Here is a 13470-nt window from a genome sequence, read left to right as displayed (position 1 = left end):
TGAACAACCTTCACAACAATTCCGTACCAGATGTTGAGCCACAGGAAGTTCTCAGGCTTTTTTTTTATAGACGCAGTGATTGTTATTCAGCCCTTGCTGCGTTCGCTCTATTTTCAACTCTTTTCACAGATTTATCACCCAAAATAGTTTTTCGTAATTGGCTAATGCGTAGCAAGATCACAAAGATGGGCATTGACAACCCATATTCTTCAACAAATTAATTATTCTAAATCTTTAAAACATTGTCTTCTTCTTTCCAATAGCATTTCGACTAAATGTTAGGACTTTTAATTTTTAAAGAAAAATGAGGGAAGGCGTTAATTGTTGGATACGATATTCATTCGTTCCAACTGAGTAGTCTGGAAATGGTGCCCAATTAGTAAACGGTTGATGTACCCAAATGGTTGTACTGTTCTGGTAGGAATAATCGGACGGGTGCAATAGTATTTTTCTCCCGATTACATCGTTCACCCACATATTTTATGTCACTACCTTTTCATTTGGAACTATACAATGTAATTACTGGCCTAAATAGATTCACAAAGTAGGTCTTACGGTTACGATGGTTGCTGTCTTGCTGAACAAAACTAACCATCCATTTTAAAATGCTGTGACACCTATCGACAGCTCAATAAAGTACAATTTTTGAGAAAGTGAAATACAATTTATAAATACTACAGAGCATCTAACTTATAAAAAAGGCGCTCAACTGAAAAAATTCAAATAAGAAGGTAGCTTAAATAAGAAGGTAGCTTAAAATTCAAAAAATTAAATCAATTTTTAATCAAAGTATTTACCTTTTGGGATGGCACAGTGATGGCGCTAGTGAAATGCAGGTTAAACAAATGATTTTATTTGTCAAATGTATACATATACATAACCGTTGAAGCAGACAACCAATATTATTTTTGGTTAGGCAAATGAACAAACGTCTTAATTTTAACGAGGTTTTCGGTTTCCGTTCATTAGCGTGGGTAGGTTCCAACTTCCAATTTCCTGTTCCAGGCATTCCAAGTAATCGCCTCGGTTGAGTTATAGGAAAACAGTCATGGTAAGGTAGGGGGAGGATTAGGGCCAACAAGGAAAGTTTAAGAGTATAATATATTTCCTTTTTTTTCTTTTCTATAGAAACGACGTTTAGCTGCATTGAAATACGTCTGTGGCAGTTCCATGTGTGATTCGTGTGTTATTTTCGTAAAGTAGATGACTGTTGGCAAAAGTAATATTAAAGTGGTAAATTCTTTTGTGTTTACATTCCATATTTTCATTTTCATTTGCCAGAATCACATCTATCCATGAGGCTTATGAGAACAACATGGAGGCTCAGGCGGAAATTCAGTGCACTACCAGCCAAATGTGTTGCTCTAACAATAGTATCGCTGGTGATAATCTGCGTTACAGTTGTCCTATACCACATGGGTGCATTCACCCATTTCCTAGAGAAGGATTACTATACAGAGTTCTCATACCCTTTGCAAGGTAATCTTCAACCTCTAGTCAAGGAGCTGATAGTGGGAAACGAACCACCCATCAAGCCAATTAATGTGTTCAACTACAGTTACCTGAAATTATGCCATGACAAGTGCTCCAGTAATGCAAATCTAAAACTTCTATTTGTGGTCAAATCGGCTTTACATAATTTTGAACAGCGCCAAGCCATAAGACAAACATGGGGCAATCAATTGCACCTCTCACATGTTGAAGTTCGACGTATATTTTTACTGGGCACGGGTTTCGATCCTGAAATTCAAAGGAAAGTGGATGAAGAAGACAGATTGCACGAGGATATTGTGCAAGCCGACTTCCACGACGATTACCGTAATAACACGCTGAAGACGATGTCTGGATTCAAATGGGCTGTCGAATACTGCCCATCGGCGAGTTATGTCGTTTTTTCAGACGATGACATGTATATATCAACAAAAAACTTGTTACGTTTCATCCGCAATCCATCCGATTATCCGGAGAAGGAATCGCAACCTTTGGCCGTCAAAGATTTCGAGCATAGAGACAGGTCTCTCAAGGAGGAACCTGCACTAGTGGCCGAAGGTTTAGAAGAAGAGCAAAATGTATTCGGAAATCGCAACGAAGAATCGAAACTTTATGCCGGTTATATCTAAATCTTTTTCATTCAATAACACTTATACTAATATTTTATGGTGGTCTTAGGATACGTTTTCCATTCTCCACCACAACGACATCATTCAAGCAAGTGGTACGTCTCTTTAAAAGAGTATCCATATCATTTGTGGCCGCCATACGTAACCGCTGGTGCCTACGTTGTGTCGCGCTCGGCTTTACTCGATTTGCATTACGGTAGTTTTTACACGAAATATTTCCAATTCGACGATATTTTCCTAGCACTTGTTGCTCTCAAAATCAACATCGAACCCGTCCACTGTTCGGAATTCTACTTTTGGAAGAAAAACTACTCGAAGCTCGGATATAGAGATGTCATCGCCTCTCATGGCTACGGCGATCCCGATGAACTTAGAAGTGTTTGGAATGAACAGAAATCAGCTGGTCATGCCTAAGATGCGGATTATTTTCTTGCCATCAGGTTTTCTATGATAAATTGTGCTTTACGTCCCCTTTGTGGATATTCCTTGTGGGACGTGTTGTAGAAATACGTGCCTTTTCATGTAATGAACTCACTTTCAATTGTGTTTCCGTCAATTCCATACATCATCGTATCATCAGTGATTATATGTACAATATGAAAAAAAAAATAAAGGAAGATATTCTTATTTTCGGATAGCAATCCTTTTCCTGTTATCTCGACTTCACATGACAAAGAATTCCTACACGTGTTATGATCGCGTAAAGGAAACATTTTAAGGTAAATTAAGCGTATACAAACTGTGGCTTATATTGAAATCATGCCTCGGTGGTCGGCTGTGCGTGAGACTCGGTAGTCTGAGTAACATCAGATGGTTGCTGTCCTGTCTGTTCCTCTTGTGCGATGTTTGCTGTTGCAGCCATTTCGTTCGAAATAGGGGTAGGTTCTGAAATATTGGCTTGATGCACCTCGGTAGTCACCTTGTCTGTCACAGGTTCGACGGGCTGCTCTTTTAGCACTGGTTCGCTAGGGGCACTAACAGGTTGATTGGCTGTGATCGATTCGTTGGTCGCCACTTCAGTCGGAGGCGTTGGCGTTTCTGCAGGAATTGCAGGAGCAATAGGTTGTACAGAAGAAACAGGGACATCTTCAACAGGCTGTTGAATCGGCGGTTGATGGGTTTGATAAGAATGTGAGGCAGATTCAGGAGCTGTTACAGCCGCAGTCGGTTCAGGAGCAGCTTTAATTACTGAAGAGACCAACGAAGTTTCAGGTTGAGCACCTTGAAGTACTGGAGGACATGATGGCGGTTCGACCGAAGGATGAATAATGACATTTGATCTCAGTGGCAAAGCGGCATCAGCAACTGAATCGGATTCGGCAACACCTACAGCTACTGGAGCCATTTCCATGTGTGGCGTACCTTCTACTACCGCCGGTTTTTCCTCATTCGACGCCGTTTCTGCCATTGGGACAGGCTCAACCACGGAAGCAGTTTCGACAACTGGAACAGCTGGAGTTTCAACAATAGAGGCTTGCGGTGGAACAAAAGCAGCATGTGAAGGTTCTTGTCTTGGAATTTCATCGACTTTAACAGTCTCAGTCGTGGGAGTCATTTCTTCTGTTTCCATGGGAACTGGCGCAGACGGTGTTTCTTCGACCACTGGTAGAGAGGCAGCAGCTTCTACCGTCTTGGCTTCAGATGACTCAGTAAAAGTCTTAGATGATGGAGGAGCTGCCGTTGCGCATTCTTCTTTAACTTCAGGCGTGGCGACGTCTTCCGTTTCCATGGCTTGTGCAGGAGCAGAGGCTGCAATTGCAGCTGCAGCAGCTGCAGCGATGGCTGCCTCCTTTTCAGCTTGCAACGCAGCCACGGCAGCAGCAGCTTCACGCTGGACAATGAAAAGATGTCACAATAAAGTTTCTACTAATTCAGTTAACACGACTGACAAACATACTTCACGCATAAGTTCATTCTGACGCTCTTTCTCCCTTTCACGTTCCTTCTTGATGATTTCTGTTTGTTGCTCAACCATTTGTTGGAAGGTCTCTTCGTCAATCGGTTTGCGACAGGTGCGAATCAGATCGTCTTGAAAGGCGGAACTCGATTCCACAAATTTGCGTTTCTTCGAATCAAATTTCTCTTCGATTTGCTGCAATTCCGTCTCTAGCTTTTTTTGATGCATCGTCAACGAATGCACCTGTCTTTTCAATACCTGCAAAATTCAACGGTAACGAATTAGCAAAGAAAAAGTCTGAACATGCAAAATGTGTTTTACCTGCATGCGAGCTGTCGTGACGACTGAACGAACATCTGGCACCACGACATCCGAGAAGATTTCGTGAACTAATCTATGATTACGAACATAACGAGCATGAGACACATGCTTAACGGACATGCCGTCGTCAATATCCTCTTCATCCTCTGCCGGCTGGATTTCAATACGTCTATCAGAACATGAACAAATACTGTGGTAATTTAATGAACATTATACTTGAGACAATACGATTAAAACCTGTCATTGAAGCCTGCCTTAGCTGACATGCCTCGTTCGCTAGCCGATTCTTTCTCATCGGCACCCTGCTGAGCCTTGTTCTTGGCAGTGATGTATGCCTGCCGGTAAAAACGGCTGATAAGCAAGTGAAATATTAAATTTAATTCAAATCATTTACCTGATAAGCTGGGGAGTTGTGGTAGGCTTTTAGTGTGCGCTCGTATTCAATCTTCTCCGTTTCGTACTCTTCCACAAACTCCTGTTTATCGCCATCGGGAAGATCGCGCCACATTTGACCGATGATTTTTCCAATCTCCCACAGTTTCAATTCTTGATTTGCTCCCTTCACTTCATCCCAAACTTTTCGAGAGTACCTCATATAGGGCATTAATGGTTTCTCAGGAGCTTTTGGTGGCTTCAAGCTATTGTTTCCAGCCTTTTCAAAAATAAATTGTTTTTTTTTTAATGTATCACTAAAAAAAGAAAAAGATTCTTCTACCACTGCGAACTTGGTTCCAAGTTTCTGTGGGTTGAATTGGGGATGTCCATGAGGATTCATAACAAAGGGATTCTGGTTGCTTGCATCTTTCTAAATATGTTAGAAAAATTTTTGATAATAATATGTGAATTTTTCATAAATCATATTTGCTTAATCACTTACAGACATTCCTTGCGAGCCAGATGCCCTTAAACGTTCTGCATCAAATAGAACAAAGTTTAGTGACAGACATTCACACAAGATGAAAATGAGAAAATAATCATTCTGTCTGCATCAACACAAAAGGATACCTTTGAGAATGTTAAATGATACAGGCATTCCATGGTTGTGATTCATGGCATCTGAAGCATTAGAGAAAATGAAAATGAAAACTAAGAAAAGAATAACGCTCTACATAACAGTGCAAAGCCAGTTTCTAAATCAAACAAAAAGGATAGCAAGTGCCAAAACATGACTAGGAGAAAACGACTAGCAAAGAAACTGAAAATTGTGCAGGAACGCAAAACTACGTGAAACTGAACATTGCCACAACATACGAGATGAACCGGTACTTGGAATAGGAGCTGGTGATGCCATGGCGTTTTGGCGATAATTCTGAGGCAACGCCATTTCAATCCTGCTTCCGAAAGAAATCCTTGTTTAAACGGTAAATAAAATCCTATGCTGGTGCAATTTCCCAATGGAAAAGGAAACAAAATGACACGCAGAACTGCAATTGAAAACAACAAACCGAAGCGTCTTTTAAGACTCCCTTTGTCAAAATGACTACACAGTTAGGAAGCCTCTTCTCATCACAGTCGGAATGTTTCACCCGGAAACTCCAAAAACTAAATATTATCGGCAAATTTTCATACCAAAAGCCCTGATTTGTTTGCTAAATAAAAATGTCACGATACTGTGCCCCGTCCCAAACGACTTGTATTGTAGAATGTGGAGCCAATGTTGATGCGTTGCTAAAGTGCATGGAATTCCGGGAATATTCAAAGGTTGCGAGGAAATCCCTCGCAATAAAACCGGATTTACATGATAAACTATGTTGTATACTGAGTCAATAACAGAAATTGTTGGCAACAGTAGTAGGGCAGTCTATTCTCTTGATGCCCGCTTTTTGTCTACACAGTCCAGTCACGTAAACATCCTCGAATGGAAACATGGGCGTCGTCTGAAAGCATGCTAATAAAGGAAGAACCGAAGTCCCGTGCAAGAAGTAAGCCGACCCATTAAAATATGTAGGATAGTTATTCCAAGGAAATTCTTCGTAGGTTATTTTTCTTGGACCACCTGATTCGTACAATGGATAACATTAGCTTATTTTGCAGACCAGTTCGTTTCAGTCGTTGACCCAAGAAACTTGAAATATCAATACCTTCTCGATTTGTAAGGCTTTCATTGTCTGCCAATACTCCTAACGACAACAGTGGCGATTGAGCGTAGCTCTTCACAATTTGAATCAACTTTGACAAATCAAATTTTACGTCTTCTTCCACTTTGAATATGAAGGTGACTGGGGAACAATTTCTGTTTAACCAGTTAAATACAGCAGCCATTTTAAGTGTCGAATCTCTGTACGACTTTATAACTATGTTTATCTGAACAATATCAGATTCGACATTACTCTCTTCTTCGATTTTTGTTTGCGTCAAAGGGTTGCTTGTTAGTTCCAAGAAAAATCCAAAGCTGATTTTACCAATCACACCCATTTTAGCAGCGATTGCAATTCGTAATTCTTTCCGTATTCGATCCCGTTTTGCAAAACTGTCTGGACTGGATATCACCACAATGAACAAACTTGGTAGACTCGACGAGGTACACGCTGGCATTCTGATGGGGTATCGAAAGGAAAGGACGTCGTTAAGAACTGGACCAAATTCGGGTTTGAGTGGCTTAATGCCTGATAGCGGGAAAAGCCCCAAACGGGCTACATTATATCGATCGTAATTCACAAGGCTTTCATAGGAAGGCTTGTCGTTCTTGATGAAAAATGATGATCCTTTCCAGAAGGAAGCAATGTATTCAATGAATGGAACTTTTTTCAAATTATTCTCTGCTGCTGCATTTTCATCGTTCAGACATTTAGTGTAGTTTAGCATTATCTCTGTCCTGTCTTTATTGCATGTTGCAATTTTGGCATTCAATGTCAAATTCGTATTTTGAGTTTCGTCACGTGTAGTCTCTAGAAGCAGTGTTTTATTTTTGGTCTCAGTTAAACATCCCCCAAGTTGAGAATTGATTTTTGACTTTTCTATATTGCACATTGAAATCTTCTCACTCAGGGAATAATTTAATTTCTGATAATTTTTTATTTCGTCCTCTAATCGCGTTAATTCGTTTTGGCCTTCAGTTAGACATCCAGTCAAGTTGGCTTCCAGTTTTCTCGACTCTACATCACACGTTTCAGCTTCATTCTTATGAAGGAGGCTTAGGTCTTGATATTTCTTGGCGTAAGCCATTGCGCGCTTTAGATTTTCATCGTCCATTATATTTAAACATGCAGTCAGATTGACAACCATTTTCTTATATCCGTTTTCGCAGGTTATCCTTTTCTCGTCTTGGGCATCGCGCAAGTCTTGGCATTGATTGACTTCGGCTTCAAAACGTCCGAATTTGTTTTTCCAGTCGTTAAAACATTCAGTAAAGTTTGATTCTATCTTTGTCTTTTCCGTATCACAGGCCAACTCCTTCACATTGAATGCAGAGTTATTTCTCAGTAGTTGGTCGATCTCAGCTTCCAATAAAGATGTTTTACTTTCGCCTTCACTTAAGCATCCAGTCAAACGGAAATTCGCTTTTCTTTTTTCTGCTTCACAGACGACAATTCTTTCATTTCCAGAGTAATTAGAACTATGGTAATCTTTTATTTCGGCGTTAAACAATGAAATGTTCTTGTTTACTTCGTTCAAACATCCAGTCAAGTTGGATTCAAGTAGCGTGTTTGCTGTATCGCAGCTTGAAAGTTTTTCATTTAACACCGAAAACAAATGTTGGCATTTTTCCAGTTCAGTTTCTAGCGATTGCGTCCAGTTTTTTGTTTGGCACTCGATCAAACTGATTTGCTTATTTTCATTTACAGCTTCACAATCTAAGACTTGCTTGTTTAAAGAACTTTTCAAATTTTTGCAATCTGTCATTTCCGCGACAAAACGTAGTGACTCGTTTTTTCTGTCTGCTAGACAATCGGTGTAATTCGATCTCAATTTTGACTTTTCCACATCGCAGATTGCAATCGCTTCGTTTAACATTGAATTTTGGTTTTGACAGTTTTCCATTTCCGCCTTGAGCAGCAATTCTTTGCTTTCATCTTCACTTAAACACAAAGCCAAGTCGGATTCCAACTTGTTAATCTCCGTTTCAACGGCTGCGATTTTCTCACCTGAATTATTGTTTGAATTTCGACAATTTTCGATTTCAGATTCAAACAACAGGCGTTTGTTTTTTACTTCATTTAGGCATTCAGTTAAATTAAATAGATGGTAATGTTTTTCTTCGTTTAGTCGATTTGTCTGTTCTTCCGACTCATTCTTGTACTGAATCCGCTCTATTTGGCATTGATTTACCAAATTCTTCAAACGTGCATTTTGTCCTCGAAGGAAATTTTCGTGGCTTTCAAAAACTGTCATTAGAGCGCTCCAATCATCTCGACATGGGACGTATCTGTAGGAAATGCCGAATTCTTCGATTCTATAAGAATTGTCCGTACTGTTTTTTTCTAGTAAAACCATCCCCGTAGCCTCCTCTTCTTCATCCGGAATATACCGATATAAAATACACTGGGAAATTCTACTAAACAGGCTGCTTGCTTGAACCTCTGCCGTATCAGGTGACGATTGGTTCTCTTGTGAGTTGCAAATTGCAAAGAATGTTAAAAACAAGAATAGTTTCATGGCGAAGCTGATTCTCATTTCCACGAAATTTCCGGAACGCAAGAATAAACTATTTTTTCCATGTAACTGAAATACCATAGCGCTGATCTTCTGGAAGCTGCCAGGAATAATTGCAGTGAATGCTTTTACGTTTACTTTTAAGTTTGGAACCAAATTTTGTCGGACTAAAGCCGCATCCTATCGTCACGCTATGCTAAGAAAACTTTACAAACGTAATTACCTTTTGTCAATAAAGAATCATGTTTTTGACTACAGATGAATTATACAATCAGGTGCCTTAAGATGAAACAGCAATCCAATTGGTGTGCTGTAATTACTTATACTTGTTCCACTTCTTCATGCAGTTGTTGATGCACTGGCAAGCTTAGTGGCCTGTCAAGTACTTTCTATAATGAGAAAGGAATTCCATTATACTAGAAAAATAAATTGATACTCAGGCAGTGAAGTTTCTGAGGGATGGTTTAATTTCATGATGCGTAATTTCAACTGCTCCAGAGGTGTCAGCTTCCTCTGCATGATATCATCAGCTGCAAGTTACCTGTAGTACAAGCAAAATTCAAAGAGAATTACGATCATTGGGTCATATTACTTTCAGAACAACCATTTATCAAGTACAGGCATGGTATAGGAACATATACGTTCTTATACCACGGTACAGATATGAAACTTCAATCTACACAGTTCCCTTTTAATGTTTTGATATCTCTAGCTCAAAAATGATGAGCCCCACAGCCTAAAAATAAAGTTATTCTTTATTCTCGTACGATTATAATTCACAAATCATTTGTCTTCTTCTTAGGAAGTGAGACGAAAAGACTTCCACGAAAGAAAGTAAACTTAAGTAAACATTGAGAAACTAAATGTATCTAGTGATACCCGAAAATGCGATGGATATTTTATGCGTTTGAGACTCATGGTGTCACGGATGATTGACCTTGACCATTATGGCAGCATACAAAGCACACGTCTTCCTCTGCAGCTCATCCGGTGACTAGTACTAATACACGTCGTCGCCATTACCGACGTTGCAATCTCACCAGTAAATACTTCACAATTACGATGGTTTATTGTTTGCTTTTTCTTCCGAACCAAATAAATGGAGAAAATTTCAGCTCTTTTAATTGTAATCTGTACTACGACAATTTAGGTAGCATACTGCCATTCTAGGAATGCTAATCAAGCTGTGCATACACCAGCAAAGGTGCGAAATCAAACTCAGCTGCTATTTTTCTGTTTGGCTATGGATATCTTAAATACAGTTTATACCTCAAAGCCACAGATTTTGTCAGTTTAGATGTCTCATTCCAAATTTCACGGAGAAGAGGGTAATGATAAAGACTCATCAATTCGTCCAAAGTGCATGCATAAATCATAAAAAGTGGTCGTCAATTGCCACCCAAAAGGTTAAACTATCTTTTCCGTCAGAAAAGCCAACAGGGAAATTAAGCAACCGATGGCCAGAACGGCAAATGCGCCCGTCAAATTGGACAATGTTAGTCGTACGGGCCGAATATTGGTGTTTTTGACGATCTTGTAGTCGCCATTTTGGCTTAAGCAAGGCCGAGTATCAGGCTTGAATCGTCTCTCCCATGACAATATCAGCCCCAATTCATGGAGCACCAACGTCCTGCACCAAATGTGTATCAAAACTCTTGAAAGTCTCGAACAGAAACCAAGTTAACTGCTACCATACAGAGAATAAACAAATTAAATAAATATTACCCCCGTTTGAATTCCTCCAAGTATGGACTTCCCTTGGCAAGGGCCCAGACAAGGGCAAAGTCTCTTTGTAGATCAACGCCCATGACCAGTTTGCACTCTCTCGAATTGCGGTATTCTACTTGAAGCACACTTTGTATTGCCTGCTGAGCCTATTCGCCATTCCCAAATTTACATAAGAGATGTAATAATTCGGGTTTATGACAATAGAGCGTTTTCATGGTAAAACAATAAGCAGATGGTGTCACGAGAGGATCGGCCATCCCGTAATGAATTACCGTATCGCCATCATTACATTCTAAAATTAAGGTTCTTACGGCTTAACATACGTTCAAGTAGACATGCTGGGGTGGGTACGACTTCACTGCATCAATGCATTGCTTCGTCGAGTTACACCTGGAATGCGGATAGGCTCGTAACTTGTCGCCAAGCGCCTTGAACAATCCAGAATGAGCAGTCTGCAATATAATAGTGTAGCTCGAAACGTTAGTGGATTTGGTTAGGTTCCCTATACAGTCATCGGAAACAAGAGGAAGTTTCACTACCAAAAAAAGGCTTTCGGGGCCTTGGCCTCTGTCAACAACGGGATGGACATTGGAATCCTGGACAAGCTCTTCGACTGAATTTACGAGTGGCTTGGCACGGCGCGTGGCTGTCACGTACGAGATGAGGGTGCTATTATAGCTGTTGACGAGCACTAGTGTCAGCAGACACCAAGCCCCTATTACCATTCGCATCGACGTCAGGGTGCATGGTAAGTATCCACCTGAAATTCGTCAAATGTGTAATCGGTGCCGTCTATTGGTAAATTAATGTGCCAATATTAAAAAATAGCCAATCTCAAAACTAAATTCAGCTGCAAAAAGATGATGTGATTAAGACGTAGATAGTTTCACATACCTTGGTTTAACAGCGTGGCCAATAAGTACATGGGAATGTTCGAACAGAACGTCTTCTTTTCCTCCGCCGGGCTGCTGCGTCTCGTTATCCGCAAAAGATTAAGGCAACGCAAGACGACTAGAACTGCTCCGGCTGCTAAGGCAAGCGTTATCCATACCTGTTGAAACAATTCTTTAATTCATTTCAAACAGCACCGAAAAGAACAAAAATAAAAAACAAAAGAAAAAAACTATTGATTTGAATATTGTAAAACTGAAGGGATTACCAACCCAAAAGTGAAAGGGTTTGATGACGGCGTCGACGTTAGTTTGTGTTTCTCCCGGCATCGGTATCATGAAAGACAACTTTGAATACGAAAACGGGTGGATAAAATCCACCAGGCGACTGGGTGGACCGAGTGGCTCTACCACAGCCGTAATGACGTCACGTGCCTGGAATCACGCAATCAATCACTGGTAACATCGAATACGGAAGCCTCCTGGCTTATTTCGCTTTAGAGGTTGTTTCAAGTACAGACAACCATATTACCCCACTTAGTATATAGAAGACGGCCCTAGGTTGATCAAGACTTCCGCCTTCCACTATGTTGGACACATTTTCGCCCATGGAAATCGTGTAACTGCATAAAATACACATAAGAAATACGTACATGTGAAAGACGGAACAGAACTATATAATATAGAAATTCAGGAAATGATGTACTCAAACTTGTATCGATGTGAGAGCCAGTCGAGTATCAACGGGAAAATACCAAACGGGCTGGACTCGCGGCCAGCAATTCTCCTTTGGAACAATACAGCACCGGTATACTTTTAATATAAGAAAAAAATCAACATTATTTACAGCTGCATAATAGAAGATTGTACGTTTATAGGCATAGATTAATGTAGGGCTGCGTTTACTTAACTCCTATTCGTAAAATACCTCAAATTGTGCAATTCGAAGATAAGGCTTTTTCTTGTGTGACGACCCATCGTTTGGCGATGATGGCATGGCGGGCTCCAGTAAGGCGGACGATAGGTGAACAATTCGTATGAAAGCTACGAGCTGCATCCGCGTTAGTTTCATTGCGAAAGCCCTACGTTTTTAACGGTCCAAACGGAACATTAAGGCATCCAAGAGAAGCGAAAAGATTTGCCACCACCCGCCTTCAAACCTGCTATTTTTATAGGTAAAAATGTTTATTGGAGTTGCTCCAGTTACCTCGGAAATGCATGCGCCCTGGCAGCGTCCAAAACCCTTTCTACCAAAAATTCCATGAATATCAATTGTCTTATGTAGACATGCTATTTTAGAATCAACATCTTCTTTCAATTTCATGCAATCCTTCAAGATTTTCCATTGTGCATATGCAATCCAGTTGACGTCTCTCCATCAAAACTTTGCAGACTTTGTCAACCCTTGGTGGCAGTAGTTGCTGGGCACCAGTTGTGCATACAGACAATGTAAATGAATATCTTAGCAACATGCTCTTTTTTCATCTAGAATGGAACAATCAATATGTTCAGGAAAAGCATAAAAGAATGAAAAATCACCCAAGTGAATATGGCAGGTTTCTATGCATGAACCCAAGGCCTATGATTTGACTCGACTTACAGCCTGTAACCACACATTCATGTGGAGTTCTCGTCTTCCACATAGTTGGAAATATTTTTCATATATTTTTCACAACTTTCAGATAACCTACAGCTCTAAGAATATTTTGTCTAGATAAATGCAGTCATCATTAAACCGATCACGGATCAGATTCTTTCCGACCTCTGTGTTAACTTAAAGTACAATTTCTGACATGAAACCTTTTTTTTAGTGACGGCATGTGGTTCCGCCATGATGAGACTGCAGACGACGACTTCAGTGACCTCGAGAGTCGTGACAGATTCTAAATAGATACGAGATTCTACGAGCTGCATCCATGTA

General features: G+C 40.2%; 4 protein-coding genes and 1 long non-coding RNA gene across 14 annotated transcripts; 2 read left to right on the top strand and 3 right to left on the bottom strand.

Moving 5' to 3' along the window:
• The first annotated feature begins 849 nt into the window (after positions 1 to 849).
• Positions 850 to 2747, top strand: LOC116922454 (beta-1,3-galactosyltransferase brn). 2 transcript variants are annotated; one of them, XM_032928821.2, is made up of 4 exons: positions 850 to 1051; positions 1129 to 1219; positions 1282 to 2109; positions 2170 to 2747. In XM_032928821.2, the coding sequence occupies exons 2-4, from the start codon at positions 1204 to 1206 to the stop codon at positions 2532 to 2534; spliced, it is 1209 nt and encodes a 402-aa protein (XP_032784712.2). In that variant the 5' UTR covers positions 850 to 1051; positions 1129 to 1203; the 3' UTR covers positions 2535 to 2747. The 2 variants fall into 2 exon arrangements, with proteins under 2 accessions (XP_032784712.2, XP_032784713.2); XM_032928822.2 differs by having other exon boundaries at positions 850 to 1056.
• On the bottom strand, positions 2742 to 5815 carry LOC116922440 (SWI/SNF-related matrix-associated actin-dependent regulator of chromatin subfamily E member 1). 4 transcript variants are annotated; one of them, XM_045173572.1, is made up of 9 exons: positions 5590 to 5815; positions 5344 to 5394; positions 5216 to 5250; positions 5054 to 5143; positions 4733 to 4990; positions 4576 to 4673; positions 4339 to 4507; positions 4018 to 4275; positions 2742 to 3951 (listed from the first exon to the last, which is right to left on the bottom strand). In XM_045173572.1, exons 1-9 carry the CDS (start codon positions 5660 to 5662, stop codon positions 2878 to 2880), a joined length of 2106 nt encoding a protein of 701 aa, XP_045029507.1. In that variant the 5' UTR covers positions 5663 to 5815; the 3' UTR covers positions 2742 to 2877. The 4 variants fall into 4 exon arrangements, with proteins under 4 accessions (XP_045029507.1, XP_045029508.1, XP_045029509.1 ...); XM_045173573.1 differs by having other exon boundaries at positions 5605 to 5815; XM_045173574.1 differs by lacking the exon at positions 5344 to 5394.
• Positions 5816 to 5951: 136 nt separating this feature from the next.
• Positions 5952 to 9966, bottom strand: LOC123466239. Of its 4 annotated transcripts, none has more exons than XM_032928792.2 (5): positions 9811 to 9948; positions 9368 to 9472; positions 9155 to 9306; positions 6420 to 9035; positions 5952 to 6334 (listed from the first exon to the last, which is right to left on the bottom strand). In XM_032928792.2, exons 4-5 carry the CDS (start codon positions 9010 to 9012, stop codon positions 6102 to 6104), a joined length of 2826 nt encoding a protein of 941 aa, XP_032784683.2. In that variant the 5' UTR covers positions 9013 to 9035; positions 9155 to 9306; positions 9368 to 9472; positions 9811 to 9948; the 3' UTR covers positions 5952 to 6101. The 4 variants fall into 4 exon arrangements, with proteins under 4 accessions (XP_032784683.2, XP_032784682.2, XP_032784681.2 ...); XM_032928791.2 differs by having other exon boundaries at positions 6420 to 9031; XM_032928790.2 differs by having other exon boundaries at positions 6420 to 9306.
• A 41-nt stretch (positions 9967 to 10007) lies between these two features.
• Positions 10008 to 11112, top strand: LOC123472288. Its single transcript, XR_006646656.1, has 2 exons — positions 10008 to 10135; positions 10360 to 11112. It is a non-coding gene; the product is annotated as an uncharacterized LOC123472288 (long non-coding RNA).
• Positions 10061 to 13384, bottom strand: LOC116922438 (ionotropic receptor 93a). Of its 3 annotated transcripts, XM_045173584.1 has the most exons (11): positions 13150 to 13383; positions 12757 to 13034; positions 12478 to 12631; positions 12256 to 12362; positions 12082 to 12172; positions 11823 to 11984; positions 11554 to 11710; positions 11199 to 11419; positions 10983 to 11111; positions 10657 to 10805; positions 10063 to 10561 (listed from the first exon to the last, which is right to left on the bottom strand). In XM_045173584.1, the coding sequence occupies exons 2-11, from the start codon at positions 12810 to 12812 to the stop codon at positions 10339 to 10341; spliced, it is 1449 nt and encodes a 482-aa protein (XP_045029519.1). In that variant the 5' UTR covers positions 12813 to 13034; positions 13150 to 13383; the 3' UTR covers positions 10063 to 10338. The 3 variants fall into 3 exon arrangements, with proteins under 3 accessions (XP_045029520.1, XP_045029519.1, XP_032784686.2); XM_045173585.1 differs by having other exon boundaries at positions 10061 to 10561; positions 12262 to 12362; positions 12757 to 13384; XM_032928795.2 differs by having other exon boundaries at positions 12757 to 13383.
• Between the last annotated feature and the right edge of the window lie 86 nt (positions 13385 to 13470).

Source organism: Daphnia magna, linkage group LG5 (genome assembly GCF_020631705.1).
Source record: "Daphnia magna isolate NIES linkage group LG5, ASM2063170v1.1, whole genome shotgun sequence".
NCBI classification, from domain to species: Eukaryota; Metazoa; Arthropoda; class Branchiopoda; order Diplostraca; family Daphniidae; genus Daphnia; species Daphnia magna.
Note: the sequence above shows the minus strand (reverse complement) of the source record. Positions and strands in the feature narration are given on the sequence as shown.